Source organism: Physeter macrocephalus, chromosome 12, assembly GCF_002837175.3.
Source record: "Physeter macrocephalus isolate SW-GA chromosome 12, ASM283717v5, whole genome shotgun sequence".
Taxonomy (NCBI): Eukaryota; Metazoa; Chordata; class Mammalia; order Artiodactyla; family Physeteridae; genus Physeter; species Physeter macrocephalus.
In genome coordinates this window covers 43,806,491-43,822,796 of record NC_041225.1, presented here as the reverse complement: position 1 = coordinate 43,822,796, position 16,306 = coordinate 43,806,491, and the positions used below count along the sequence as shown (strand labels likewise).

General features: G+C 36.6%; 1 protein-coding gene across 1 annotated transcript in view; it reads right to left on the bottom strand.

Annotated features, from left to right (window-relative positions):
* The window catches only part of NCOA1 (nuclear receptor coactivator 1), a 269,372-nt gene that overhangs the window by 103,544 nt on the left and 149,522 nt on the right, over nt 1-16,306 (bottom strand). The window contains exons 3-4 of the mRNA XM_024118606.3: nt 15,879-16,035; nt 1,942-2,047 (exon numbers count right to left, since the gene is read on the bottom strand). Coding sequence (XP_023974374.1) covers nt 1,942-2,030 — 89 coding nt within the window. The 5' untranslated portion in view covers nt 2,031-2,047; nt 15,879-16,035. The remainder of the gene's footprint in view (nt 1-1,941; nt 2,048-15,878; nt 16,036-16,306) is intronic.

The window sequence follows — 16,306 nt, the reverse complement described above, 5'->3', positions numbered from 1 at the left end:
CGCAGGCTCAGCGGCCATGGCTCACGGGCCCAGCCGCTCCGCAGCATGTGGGATCCTCCCATGCCGGGGCGCGAACCCGGTTCCCCTGCATCGGCAGGCGGACGCGCAACCACTGCGCCACCAGGGAAGCCCCTCTATTCTTTTATAGGTTAAAAAATTTTCCCCAAATAAAAATTTAAAGTAAAATACAATAGTTTTATCTATTTATTCTTAAATTAAGAAGGACTGACATATATAGAAATAGACAAGAACATTAACTCTGACAACACAAACTGAATTGCATCTTGATATCAGCATTCCTCCTAGCTTCTGAACACTTACCTATGATTATGAGTACTTAGGTTATCATCGCTCAGTAACAGTTCTCTGAACTGATTAAGAGAAGTAGTCACTTTTCTTTCCCCAAACTGAAGCCCTGGCACTCTCCTGTAAAATTTCTTTCTTTGTCCCCCGATGAGAAAAAGCATGTAATCCAATGACAGAAGAGTCTTCTGCCGCTTTATGCTCTACATTAATGATTATCAACTGGGGGCCATATTGCTTTCCCTGTCCCCAGGGATATTTGACAATGTTTGGAGACATTTTTGGTTATCACACTGGTAGGACATTTTGGTTATCATAACTGATATAAAGATGCTATTTGGCATCTAGTAGGTAGAAGTCAGGGATCCTGCCAAACATCCTACAATATACAGGATAGCTTTCCACAGCACAGAATTATCTTGCCCACAATGTCAACAGTGTGGAGGGTGAGAAACCTTGCTCCAGATCCTTGAAGGTGACTGGAATAAAATCCCCACTCTTCTCTCAGGTAGGAAAGCTGCTGTTTTGATCTGATTGAGGTTCCTTCTCTATGTGGCATTTATTAGAGTCTCCTTAGCAATAATTCTGTTTTGCCTATTTGATGACCACATTCCTTATTAACACACAAATATTTAATTCCACAAATATTCATTCTTTAAAGTCCTGATATTAACAATTTTTTTCTTTGTTCCACTAATACCATAATATACTGAAATAGCAGTTAAAGATGTACAATGCATTCATTTATTCATTTGACAAATATTTTCTGTGTCCTTACTATATATAAGTTGCACATTGTGCTAGGAACTAGGGATAAAATGGTGAGTAAGGACAAAGTTCTTACCAAATGGCAGCTTAGCCTGTAGTAGAGAAGCCAGGGAACTCATGAAATAAGCACACAAACTAATAAAAACCTGAAATTACGGATTATAGCTATAAAAATACATGTGAAATAGATACAAATGGGGGAGATTTGACCTAATAGTTAATGGAAGGAAGAGAAGGCTCCCTTTAAGCAAGTAATGACTAGGGCTTCCCTGGTGGCATACTGGTTAAGAATCCCCTGCCAATGCAGGGGACACGGGCTCAAGCCCTGGTCTGGGAAGATCCCACATGCCACGGAGCAACTAAGCCCGTGAGCCTCAACTACTGAGCCTGAGCCCTAGAGCCCGCAAGCCACAACTACTGAGCCCACGTGCTACAACTACTGAAGCCTGCGTGCCTAGAGCCCATGCTCCGCAACAAGGCAAGCCACCACAATGAGAAGCCTGCGCACCGCAAAAAAGAGTAGCCCCCGCTCACTGCAACTAGAGAGAGCCTGCATGCGGCAATAAAGACCCAATGCAGCCAAAAATAAATAAATTAAATAAATAAATTTTTAAAAAAAAGAAAGAAAGTAATGACTAAACTGGTATTCGGAGAATGCATAGGTGTTGACTACAGGAAATCTAGAGGGAGCAAGCTGGATGAGGGAGCAGCATGTGTAAAGGCCCTGGGGAGGGAAGAGAACATGGTAAGTATGAGGGACTCAGAGAAGGCTGGTAAACTTGGAGTAGATGAAGCAAAAGCTCTAAAGTGACAGTGAAAATGATAAAGCAGCTCTGCCAGAAACAGACTAAGAAAAAGAGTGTTTCCTACCTTGATGCCAGTGTGTCACATGGCGATCCTTTTCTCTTATGTGAGTCTGGGTTAGCAGGGTCAGATGAACTGTCCCCAAGGCCACTCATGTTGAAAAACTTCACACCTAAAAAGGAAGGAAAACAATAAGAAATCTACCCTAATGAACTTTCCAACTCTATGGGAATAGGAAGCTCCCTTGTGTTATAATATATCTAAACACTGTGGTTTCTCAATGAATAATTACAGCCATCATAAAAGCATCCACATTTATATAAAAGCACAGGAGTCATCAGCTATTTAGTGTTTCTACGCTTTCTTTTCTATACCTGTAAGATAAAACTAGTCATCCTTCATAAAATCATAGAGATCAATTAGGATGAAAATATTAGAATAATTAAATAGACAATGACATTTTTTTAAAGAGAAAAAACCACTTCATATGTAAATGTAAAAACTGTGTAACAGAGTCAGATTCTTTTTTATATTTATTTATTTTAGATTATTTTGAAAAGGACTTAAAACAACTTTTACTCATAAGGATTGGGATTTTATATGGATAGGAAAAGAAATAATACATATATGATTAAAATTAAAGCGATGAACTAGATTTGGATTTTGAATTGTACTTACCAACTTTGAATTCCATACTCCTGACCTTTTGCTTATGCAGTCAGGCGACAAAGATCAAATGTTTAGTCTACGTTAGGATCTTGTTATAGATGCCAGAGAACACAAAGTCATTTCCCCTAGCATGCCAGCCAGGTCTCTTTCTTACATGTTGTGCCAGTCAGTGACTGCACTTAAAGATCCCTTCTGATCTGTCCCTATAAACCACTATTCTCTACAGAATCTCTAACGAAACTCGGAATCTTATCTCTGGCCTTATACTCATCACTACCACTTAGATTTTACTGATGTCAAACAACACACCTCTCATTCTCTTCCATTCCATCTATCCTTGTAAAAGGAGAGGAAATTCTTGTTAAATGGGAAAAACCTTTAACTTTTCCTTAAATTCTAAAATTATTAAATAAATACAGTGCTGCATGTTAGCATCCATGCTTGTAAAGTTGAGATACATAAGAATTTCTCACATGACTTTAATTAATATGTTGGAATAAATCCTTTTTCTCTGGGCTACCCTGGTGGCGCAGTGGTTGAGAGTCCGCCTGCTGATGCAGGGGACACGGGTTCGTGCCCCGGTCCGGGAAGATCCCACATGCCGCGGAGCGGCTGGGCCTGTGAGCCATGGCCGCTGAGCCTGTGAGGCCGGAGCCTGCGCTCCGCAATGGGAGAGGCCACAACAGTGAGAGGCCCGCATACCGGAAAAAAAATGAATAAATTAATTAAAATAAAATAAAAATAAAAATAATTGAGATAACCACAGTACCAAAAGCACTCAGCCAGGCCACTTAGCAAAGCTCAATGTTGAGGAGCTAGTGAGGCCGGAGCCTGTGCCCCGCAACGGGAGAGGCCACAACAGTGAGAGGCCCGCGTGCCGCAAAAAAAAAAAAAAAAAAAAAATCCTTTTTCTCTAGTCCTAAAACTTCCTCTGTCTCCAGCTCTTTCTCAGTACCAAAGATTGTCATATCCCCTTTTCAATATAAAAATAACACCTAGAACTCTAATCATGACTTTATTATTCCATGTAACCAAAAAGGCACATTTCTAATTTCTCCATATTAGACGTGCAAGTCATGAAAATTTCCAACTCCTAGGATCGCAATCTTGTAATTAATTTTTACTCTTCTCTTTTACTCCTCATTTTGTATCGGTATCCACGTCCTGTCAATTCTTCATTAACAGGAGATCTTACAGTGTCCCCTCCTTCTTCATTCTCAGATACAGTTATGATCCTTATTTGGAAACAAAACCTCATTCTAGATTCCTGAAAGATCCTTCTATCTTGTTTCTCAATTCCAGTCACTCTCACTTCTAATGTGTCCTATAAACAGCAGCAAAACCATTCCTGCTCAAATGGCATTTTCAAGATATCACTTCCCTGATAAGGAATCAGCTTGATTCCCCTACTGCAGCATGGTGGTTAAAAGCAGGGCATTAGGGTCAGAAAGGCCCTGCTTAATCATCACCTGCCTGTTCCTGGGCAAAGTGCTTAATCTCTTTAAATCTCCTATTTCTTCATCTGTAACATAAGGATAATAACTATACTTACCTACCTTTAGATTTGTTGTGAGGACTGAATGAACAGTGCATGTAAAGAGTGCACTGTAGTGCCGTGGAGCGGCTGCGCCCGTGAGCCATGGCCGCTGAGCCTGTGCATCCGGAGCCTGTGCTCCGCAATGGGAGAGGCCACAACAGTGAGAGGCCCTCGTAACGCAAAAAAAAAAAAAAAAAAAAAAAAAAAGAGTGCACTGTAGGTTCCTAGAAAATGTTGGTTATTGTTATTATCTCCCCTTTAGACTAAGAGCTCCATGAGGGGAGTAGTGTTCACTCAGTGGATAACTCATCCCGTACTTCCTCATCAATAAATACAATGGACACTTCATTCCTTCACTCATTAATGCTCAATAAATGCTAACTTATTACTATTATTTTATTGGACTGCTTGGAGCAGCATCTGAAACTGTTTCCTTCTGGAAATATTGTCATCCATTGACTTCTGTGATCCTATGCTTCCTTCATTTACTTAACTAATAAATCAAGCATCTATCATGTCTCAGGCACTGTGCTAGGAGCTGAGCAAATTGCGGACCACAAAATAGAGGTTCCTGCCCTCGTGGAGTGGGAGACATAAACAAATAAAACACAAAATTAATATGTAATTTTCTTATAGTGATAAAATCATAAAGGAAAAGAATAGGGTTCATAGAGAAAAACAATAGAGGAGACCTAATTTTAATTGGGCGATCAACTGAGGCTTCTCTGAAGAAGTGGTGTTTAAGCCACAGCCTGAGAGATTAGTAGAATTAGTGTGGTTTTCTACTTTCCTTATTCTCAGTACTTTTTGCCCAGTTCTTTGGGATTAGATTTCCTCATGATTCTAATGTCCTACGCCTCCTTTCCCCTCATACTATACATTATTCTGGGGTGATATCACTCACTCAACATGGTTTAAAAAAAAAAAATCTCTAAACCAATTACCCTGAATCTCCATCTCGCCCAGATCTCCTGGGTCTCAGACCCATAACCCCACTCCTTGCCAGATAACTGTATGCAGAGGTCACATAGGCACTTCAAATTCATCTTTCCAAATGAACTTAACATCTCCTCCTCACGCAATTTTTTTTCTCTCAGTTGGTACACTGGAGTCATTCTAGCCTCTTCTCTCATAACCCACATGCAAGCAAACAGTAAGATGTGTCCATTTTTACTTCCTAAATATTTCCAAAATCCACCCCTTTCTTATAGTCTCCTCTCACCTGTTGCTGAACTATTAAAAACATCATAGTTTTTATGGTGGTCTCCCTGAGCCACCAAAGTAGGCTATCAAAAACATAAGTTTGATCATGTCAATCTCTTGCTTAAAACCCTTCCCTAAATCCTCACTGCCCACAGGATAATATTCAACATAATATACAAAGTTTGCATCAGTTCCCATCTATTGTGCGTCCATTATAGAATTTGGTGAATGAGTGATTAAATGTTTGTCCAATCAAGTTTAGCCCAACCTATATAAACAATATATAAACAGACTATATATATTATACACTGTATACATACAGTCCCTATATACACATATAGATTATATATGTTAATTTTAGTTTCAACATTAAGGAAAGACTTTAAAAATAAAATCCTTGATACTATCCCATCTTCCCAGCAAAGGTAAACATTAGTCAGAAACTTTAAATTGATCTCAATGTGGGTAGCCCAAGTTAACTCAGCCAAAAGTATTTATTGAGCTCCTACTATATGCCAGCTTCTGTTCTAGGTAGTGGGAGTACAACTGTGCATGAAACTTATAAAAAAATCACTGTCCTCATAGAGTTTCATTCTACTGTGAGGGAGAGAGAAGCAAAATTAAGAAGTAAAGTATAGAGTATATTAGAAGGTGATAAGTATTATGGAGGAAAACAAGGCAAAAACGGAGGCTTAGTTTTGTGGAAGAAGAGGGGCAGCAATTTTAAGTAAAGTAGTTAGGAAGGGCCTCACTGAGAAGCTGAGACATAAGCAAAGACTTGAAGGAGGTGAGGGAGACAGAATGACATCCGGAAGAAGAGTGCTCCTGGCAGAGGAAGGGCCATTAGAGCCTGAAGGGCGGAGCATAACTACACTTTTTGAGAAACATGAAAGAGATCAGTGTGGGTAAAATGGGGGAGTGAGGAGCAGGCGATAAGGCTGCATCATGTAAGGTCTTGGCTGAAACCATTTTAAAGACTTTAGCTTTACTCTGAGTGAATTAGCCAATCACTGGAGGATTAAGAACAGAGGAATGACAAGGTCTGATTTTCATTCTAAGACTTCCTCCATGAATGATAAGCACAATCTTTCTGATCTCAGTAATTTGGTATCTAAATAAGTTTCCAGCTGCCAAATGGACATTTCCATTTGGATATCCCACGTCACCTCAAATTCAACATGTATAAAACATGATGGGCTTTTAAGTTCCAGATTTCTATTAATGATACATAAATGAGATGAACTGCACTATGGATTAATGTCATCATAGAAAAACATTTATTAAACCTCTTGTCGGGGGGAGAGGAAGGCTCTATATGACAAGGAAAATAATTACAATTTAAGGTGGACAGCCTCAATGCAAAGGTCAATATGCCGGACTTGCCACCACAACCAAAAAGATGTTCAAAGACCCGACAATGGCTTTGTTAGCATCCATTCTCAACTACAAAACTAGAAAAATCAGCTAAGTGATATATTACTATGAGTAAGACTGCTACTTTCTTCTCCTATGGAGAGTCACAGAAACGTAAATGAGATTAACCAGATACCACAGAAGTAAAGAAACCACTTAATTTTATTTTTACTTAGAAATAAAATATAAATATATTTCAAAGTTTATTCAAACAAAAAATGAAATTATGTGATAAAGTCATAATAATAAAGAAGCATCAATGCTAAATTTTTCAACAAAAGTAGAAATAAAAGAGAGAAGAAAATGATGAACAGGAAAGAAAATGAAAGGTAAGACTTCAGAGTTCGCTAAAATCTAAAAGAAAAAGAGTTAACTAACTCCTACTTAATGCTCAGCTTTACTTAGCTGCCACTCTTCCCTGCCTCCTAAGACATTAGGTTATACCTATCTAAGAATTTACCCATCTGAATTCTATTGACTCTCAAAATACTGCTGGGCATATATTTCTTATGATAATATGCTATAAAATTATAATTCTCTTGTTTGTCTCCTCTTCTAGATTGTGAACTCAAAAACAGTTACTAGATCTTTTTATTGTATATCCAATATGTAACATAATGTCTAAAAGATATAGAAGCTAAAATAGGTGATAAATTAAGTTATTTTACTAATATGACATTTAAATTTTTTAAAGAATATTTAAGATTTTTTATAATTAAATATTTTCTGGAATCTTTCATAATGTTTTGGAATTCTTTTCTATAATTGAGAAATTGAGCTTTCTTGAAATCCTTGTTCTCCTGTTTTCAATGGAAAAAAACAACAACAACCACCTTCTTGGTCTAGAAATTTGAGAACATCTCTTCTAATTCTGAAAAGGTTAAAGATCTATTTTGGAGAAACCTCCTACTATATTTCACAGTACGACAGAGACACAAAAATATGTTGCATGTATACAACTGTAAACATAAGCAATACAATCTCACAGTTTGGATAATTTTGAGCAACAAATAAATCTGGATTTCAAATGAGATTCCCCAGACTATGCTAAGTCAGACTACTGGCTGGAGACTGACATCTGCTAAATTTATCTGAAATTCTGGGGTTGAGGAGACATCAGACAACAATTCAACAGCAATTCAATATCTGGCTTACCAAAATAAGAGCCAATAGTAAGAAGCTATGAGAAAGTCACCAACAATTTGCTGATGATACGATTCTGGTATTACCTGCTTTCTATTTACAAAACACAATAAACAGATAGTGGAATGCAAAACCTCTGATGAGTGAAAACTTTTACAGCTGTTCTATTTGTGGAATGGCTTTATATTTGGCAGTAAGGGAACTTAAACAAGGTTCATTAAGAAAAGAAATGTTGGTTTCAGGAAGCCAATTTACATATCACCTTTAAAAAAAAGAGGTTAGGTTTCTAAGTAAAAGTATGCTCTTGATTTAAAAAGAGTTGCTAAGTTATACACAATCTCATGCACTCTCTAGAGAGCAGCTTTTGGAACTAGAAACCACATCTACCTCTGTTCAAATGGACCAGACTAAACCAAATAGGTTAGGCTGAAGAAATAGGTCAGTGCTTTATACTTCAGTTGAATTATAGATTTCTACATAAGAAATTTGTCACTCACCTCCCAGATTTAGCTGAGGACTGCATCATTTGAAAAATAAGTAACAATTAGTTAATAAACAACTCTAATAATATACTTGAAAATGCTAGGAAGCAATTAGCACAGAGAAGCACAGACATGAGCGGGACACTCTTGAGAGTTAAACCTCCCCAAGTTGATAATATCACACAGGAAAAATCGTGACAAATAAAGAGCTCCTGCACTGGGTAACTGCCATAAAGGATGTTTCTCAAACTGGAGTCCTCAGACACCTAGGGTTCTCTAAAAAAAGTTTTTAATTTTGTCTTTTCACTTCAGTGACAATTGAATTCTTTCTCATGTGATAAGAAAGGATGGGGGACTTTAGGATTTCTATTGCCCTTTTTATGGTTAAATAATTTCCCATTGTTTGGATATACCACATTTTGTTTAGGTATTCAGCAAATGATGGCCACTTAGGTTTTCCATTACTGGAGCTATTTAACAACAATGCTGCTATGAACATTTATGTGCAAATTTTTGTGTGAACTTGTTTTCAATTCTCTTGGGTACGAAACAACTAGGTCATATTGTAACTCTAAATTTTTGAGGAACTGCCAAACTGTCTTCCACAGTGGCTGTACCATCTTAAATTCTCACCATCAAATGTACAAGTGTTCCAATTTTTCCACATCCTCACCAAAAATTGGTGTTTTCTGTTTTGTTAATTTTACTTTAATTATACAGCCATCCTAGTGGGTGTGAAATGGTATCTCATTGTGGTTTTGATTTACATTTCCCTAATTACCAATGACTTTGAGCATCTTTTCATGTCCTTTTTGGCCATTTGTATATCTCTGGAGAAATGCCTATTCAGGTCCTTTGCCCATTTTTAAACTGGGTTGTCTTTTTATTAGTAAGTCATAAGAGTTCTTTATATTCATGTCTAGATCCTTATCAGATATATGATTTGCAAATATTTTCTCCCATTCTGTGGATTATCTTTTCACCTTCTTTACGGTAACTTCTGATGAACAAGAGTTCTTAATTTTGATGAAATCCAACTTATCTACTATTTCTTCTTTGTTTAGTAAGTACAACATCTGGGCTTCTTAAGACAGTTTCTACTGACTGCTATTTTTCCTGTGTATGGGCCATACTTTTTTTGTTTCTTTGTATGCCTCCAATTTTTTTGTTAAAAAACAGATCTTTTAAAGCTAATGACTGAACAAGGATTTCCTTAAACATCTGGAAACAAAAATTCTCTCTGAACCCACAAAGCAGGAACCAAAACTCAGATCATGGTTATCCCTGGCCCAGAGAAGACTCCCTGCCACATAAGCCTCTGCCATGAACATGCCCATATCTTAACTGTTATGGCCAGGAATAAAAAGCAAAGGCAAAGAAACAGATTCAAAGCAATGAGTTCTTAAAAAGAGATGTCATTTTATCTTATTTCATTGATTCTACAAAATATGAGATTTTTTAAAGTGCTTTTTGTAAAAGAAAATCCTGTGCAAACTCTTTTAAATTTATTACACTAATAATAAAGACATTATCAAGGACTTGGCAACTTAACTTCTAAAAGTATATAATATTTGAAACAATGTATTTAATAAATTTATGTTTACTACTAAAAGTTTATTCTACAGATCAAGAGACAATGCTTCCTTTTTCTGCATTACTTTTTTCTAAATGGAAAGAATAATTTGGAAAAAGGGTTAAAAAGTATTCTATGTTTTCTATTAGCAAATATATAGGAAGAAGAAGAAAACCAAATAAGTTTTAAACCCCAAAGTTTAAATTCCTCATATTGACTTTATTTAAAATTTAATTTTTTAAGATAAGAAATACACATATATGCATTTGCCTTGTTAAAACACTCCTATTTAGGAAAAACAGTCAGCATATGAAACATGTTTATGGCAGCTATTGTATTAAAACAGTTGGGCAAAAATGCCCTCAACATTTCCTTGTAAATCTACAAAGCTAGATGATTCCAGTTATTTTAAAATGACATTGGGTAATTGTAGATATACTGTACATGTCTTCCAAAAATCAGTTCTACATTGTTCTAATGTGAAAAATATGTTGGTATTAAAAAAAGATTAAAATCAGTCTTCCTGACTATAGCTATCTTTAACTATAAACAACAAAATAAGTATTTGATATTTACTTGCATGTGCACAGGAGAACAGTTTATAGTAATCTAGCAAAAAGGTAACAGCCTTAAAAAAAGAAAATGATGGTCATAGAGACAAAAATTAAGTGACAAAAATGTCAGTCTCTGTCTTTTTCCACGAACTTCACCCTCTTTCACAGATTCAGATACTAATGAGCAGAAAAACAGCTAAAGCGGGGGCCAGACGAGACTGAAGATCAACATTAGACATAGATAATCCACAGATGATTATCCAAAACCAAATAACCACATTTACTATATAAAATTACTCCAATATCTAAAATAAAGAATTAAACCCCTGATCAGAAGTGGTTCAATTTCTCTCGAACATTTCAGAAACTCACTTTAAAATACAAAGTTAAATGTACATATATAAACCAACGAAAGAAAAAAAAATCATATTGAAATTTGATCTCTAAAGTTATAAGGTGGCAGTAATACCAAAATAATAGAGCTGCATGGGTCAAAATAATCTGCCAAAATAATGGAGTTGTATTTTGAGGGCATTAGAAAATGATCGAGTCAAGTTAAACCTTCAGTTAATTTCAGGATCATCTCCCCAGCAGGAGGGGAAGGGGCATAAATTAAATCACAATACAACTCTAGCTACAATTTTCATTGCCCACATTTATAGAAAGGAGAAGCATTTTTAAAAGCCCAGCTTTAAACCTAAGTCATCTTACTTGATTCATTTATATTTGGTAAAAACTTTGATACCCATTGAAAAAATGAAAAGAAAAAAAAATCCCCAAGCATCCCAGGTGAATAGCTGGTTAAACAGCATCAGTATCTCCTGAATAAAACACTAATTTATCTAGCTATATCTCTTCCAGTGTAATACCCAACTAAAGACTAACTCTAAACAAGTGAAACTTAAATTTCACTTTCCAGTGTTCTCAATAAAATAATAACTATGAAAATCATGCTTATAAATTTTAAACTGGAGACTCAGACTTATAAAATTTCAGAAGAGGGACCCTAACAATTGTCATCTCATACAGTGCTTCTCAACTTTTTGACCATAGACTACTTAGCACATACAAAATGCCTATCCTATTTCCACTTTTACAGTATAAAGTTAGTAGTAAAAAAGAATTTGAGGGGCTTCCCTGGTGGCGCAGTGGTTGCACGTCCGCCTGCCGATGCAGGGGAACCGGGTTCGCGCCACGGTCTGGGAGGGTCCCACATGCCGCGGAGCGGCTGGGCCCGTGAGCCATGGCCGCTGAGCCTGCGCGTCCGGAGCCTGTGCTCCACAACAGAGGGAGGCCCGCATACCACAAAAAAAAAAAAAAAAAAAAAAAAAAAAAAAAGAATTTGAGAGGAACAAAATAATAAAAAGGTTCACAGAAAAACATAGGCCCATTAATATGTATTCAATTAAAGGATATGACAATGTAATAATATATATTGAGTGTTTATGTATCTCACATATATGAACTCATTAATTCCTCACAACTGCCCTATGAAGTGTGTATTATTATTATCTCCACTTTACAGAATCACTGACTGAGTTCAATGGCTTTATCTTGCTAATAGAGAACCTATGGGCTGATGATGACTAACACTTTTACAGGATTTACTATGTGTCATTCTAAGCATCTAACATAGCATTTACTTATAAACCTTACTAATTCATTTATTCATAAGATATGAGGTATGTAGTATTATAATCCATTTTAGAGATGAGGAAACCAAGGCACAGAGAGGTTATTTAATCTGCCCAACAAGTAGAAATCAAATTACCAATTCTTAGGTAATTTGGTTCCAGAATCTGGCTATGTTTTAACTTATATAACTAACCTATATAACCTAACCTTAAATACTGATAAGTAGAAAAGTCAACAACAGATTCTAAATTTTGCTTTTACCTCTACACTAAAATGCTTCTTCATTAGGAAAGTCTTCAGAAAAGCTGACATTAAGTTATACCACCCACATCTAAAAATCCTGGGTGGTTATTTACAAAGTTCTCAAACACATGAACAGAGAATCTTTCTAATTCTTCACCCAAACATCACATAGAAATAAATAAAATTAATCATATACCTAATCCTGACTTATCTTCTATGGTCATTACAAATAAAACCAATTATTTCTTATAAGATGTGATTCACCTTAAAATGTAAATGTACTATTCCTTCAAAATCTAAAGTTCTGCCTTTAATTTGTCCAAAAGTTTATAAATCTTGGATTCTAAGATTATATGTATACATATGCACACATACATAAAATTCCTTTCAATAACATCCAAATCATCTTTAAGAATCTACCTTCTGGAATTTTGGGATCCTACCATGTTTTAACAGACTTTCTTTTCTCCTGAAAAAAATCTTCATGGGCTTTGTTCTACCGGATAAGATTCTCAGTAACAAAACCATGAATCTCCAAAGTCCCATATCATAGTTTCTTTTAGAAAGGAACATAGATGGAGACAGACAAGCTCAAAATGAGTGCCACTGTACAGAACAGCTGGCCTATACTTTTTCAAAATGTCAACATCATGGAAGACAAAGAAAAGCTGTAAACTATTCCAGGTTAAAGGAACCAAAGAGATGTGACAATTATGCAATGTATGATTCTGGATTAGACAACTGATTAAATTGTAATATAGACCATATATTAGACAATAATAATGAAAATGTTAAGTTTCCTGAATTTGATTATTATATTGGGGTTAAGTAGGAGATATTAGGAGTAAAAGATCATAAATGTCTATGACTTACTCTCAACTGTGATTCATCATCATCATAATGGTGATGGAGGAGGAAGGGCAGGAGAAGTAGTAGTAAATACATACAGAGAGAGAGAAAGCAAATGTAACAAAATGTTTACAACTGGTGAAACTGGGCAATGGGCACATAGGTGCGCAATCTACAAATCTTGCAGCTATTTGGTATGTTTAAAGTTGGTTTGAATAAATGTTAAGGAGAAATATAAAAGATAAAAACTTTCATTGTGACATGAAGAAAACATGACTTTCTCACTCACTGAACAATGAGTTAAAGAAAAAGACACCCAGCCCAGAGTTCAATCACTAGATTATTCTATTTTCTCTCCCTTTCTCTTTCATAAAGTCGAGGTATGAACATTTCTGCCTAAAAACTCTTAAAGAGAGGACTCTCCTACATGACTAAAATTTCTCTTAATTATAATACATCCTACTCTGTAAAACTTTTTTCTTAATAATCAGAATGCTTATTAACTTCTCTCTCCTTATTGAGAATCAACAGTCTGACTTCCAACAACAGAAAACTTAAGTTAATAAATACAATGTATCACCAGTTAATAAAAGCCATAAATCTGGAGCATGTTCGTTCTGGAAACCAATGAGGTTTTAAAGAGAGAGGTAGTAGGATCAAATGAGTATCTTCTCAAATCATGCTGCACCACCAGTCCTTGCTTTAAAGTTCTCTGCCAATTCATAGTCTTGCCTCCGTCTCCCAAATTCATTATTTATTCCAAACATAGGCATTGGTTGTCAGCCAACCAAATTTAATTGCCTTTAACTTCTATGATTGCTAAACCCCACCCTCCAAATTGACAGCGATCACCCTCCAGGGTGACAACTGTCTCCTCCTTTAAGGGTGGGTGAGTGGGCTTCCCTGGTGGCGCAGTGGTTAAGAATCCGCCTGCCAATGCAGGGGACACGGGTTCGAGCCCTGGTCTGGGAAGATCCCACATGCCGTGGAGCAACTAAGCCCGTGTGCTACAACTACTAAGCCTGCGCTCTAGAGCCTGCAAGCCACAGCTACTGAGCCCACGTGCCACAGCTACTTAAGCCTGCATATCTAGAGCCCATGCTCTGCAACAGAGAAGCCACCGCAATGAGAAGCCCGCGCACCGCAACGAAGAGTAGCCCCCACTCGCTGCAAGAAGAGAAAGCCTGCGCGCAGCAACGAAGACCCAACGCAGCCAAAAATAAATAAATAAATTTATTTATTTATTTTTTTAAAAAAGTGGGTGGGTGTGCAATGAGTCAGAGATGAGTGGGGGTTTACTGGGATACTGATATTGTTCTACTTCTTAACCTGTTACACAAATACATTCAGTACATGATAACTCAAGGGTTACACCCTTAGGGCTTCCCTGGTGGCACAGTGGTTAAGAATCTGCCTGCCAATGCAGCGGACACGGGTTCGAGCCCTGGTCCGGGAAGATCCCACATGCCCCCGAGCAACTAAGCCTGTGTGCCACAACTACTGAGCCTGCACTCTAGAGTCTGAGAGCCACAACTACTGAGCCCTTGTGCCACAATTACTGAAGCCCACACACCTAGAGCCGGTGCTCCACAACAAGAGAAGCCACCGCGATGAGAAGCACGCGCACCATAACAAAGAGTAGTCCCCACTCCCCGCAACTAGAGAAAGCCCGCACGCAGCAACGAAGACCCAACGCAGCCAAAAATAAAATTAATTAATTAAGAGTTATACCCTTAAAATTTATGATTTTTATTTATATATGTTATAATTCAATTAAAACTTCCTGCTGGAAGTCTTCCCCTTACTTGGTTTACCAGTTCCTGATTACTCTTCAACTTTCTAGTCTCGGCTTGGTGCATGTTTATTTTTCTCACTATAGGCTGCTATGACCATTGTCATGTTAATGGATACACTAGTTCTATTCCTTCAGTTAGCTCACAAACTCTTAGAAAACAACAATGTAAAACTGCTCAAATGTACAGAATGGACGCTAGATGTAAATAGATTTAATGACTGGATTATAATAGAAATGGAAATATGGGGATATGTGTATATATGTATAGCTGAATCACTTTGTTATAAAGCAGAAACTAACACACCATTGTAAAGCAATTATACTCCAATGAAGATGTTAAAAAAAAAAAAAAAAAAAGAAATGTATAGACCAAATCTGGGGATGGTTCAGTATAGTTTTTCCCCTGCCATTTAAAAAAAATTTTTTATTGGAATATAGTTGATTTACAATGTGGTGTTAGTTTTAGATGTACAGCAAAGTGAATCAGTTATACATATACATATATCCATTCTTTTTTTTTTTTTTTTAAGATTCTTTTCCCATATAGGCCATTACAGAGTATCGAGTAGAGTTCCCTGTGCAATACAGCAGGTTCTTTCTAGTTATCTATTTTATATATAGTAATGTGTGCTGCCATTTTTAATTCAGTAAGGACCTGAGGGTTTCATAGTAAGATACTGATCTGAACCAGTATTAATTTCAATGTGCATTACAGTGGTTTACGAAGTATAATATATAACTTTTCTAACATTTTCATTTAGGAATGTCAGCACATATTTTAGAATAACCTTGAAGCTTCTCAGCTCAAAGACATATTTCCATAAAAAATAAGAGCCAACAAGTAATCATTTTCACACCATACTTTTGCAGAAACAAAGCTCTTTAAAAACAGAGCTACAATTCCTACCTGGGAGACTTCTTTGTTCATAGTGAGTCCTCAGAACATATATGGTCAAATCTGGTGCTCCACAGGGTAGCTTCCAATGGAATGGGGGAAAGGTATTTTCCAGAGATGGCTCGAGTCTCTTCACTCTTACCTCTTTTAAGGCCAATTATGCAAACAACTAAAACAAAGGAGAAGAAAAAAATAAAAGCAGAAGGGAGGTTAGATTGTCATTTTATTTCTAAGAAATAATAAAGGTCAGAAATGCTTGATTAAAAAAAAGAAAATACAACTTTTCAGGCCAAATGGAAAAACACTTCCAAAAGACAATGGATGAAGATCTGATTTTACAACTGAAGTCCTTCTGGTACCTGAATATATATTCTTTTTTTTTTTTTTTTTTTTTTTTTTTTGTACGCGGGCCTCTCACTGTTGTGGCCTCTCCCGTTTCT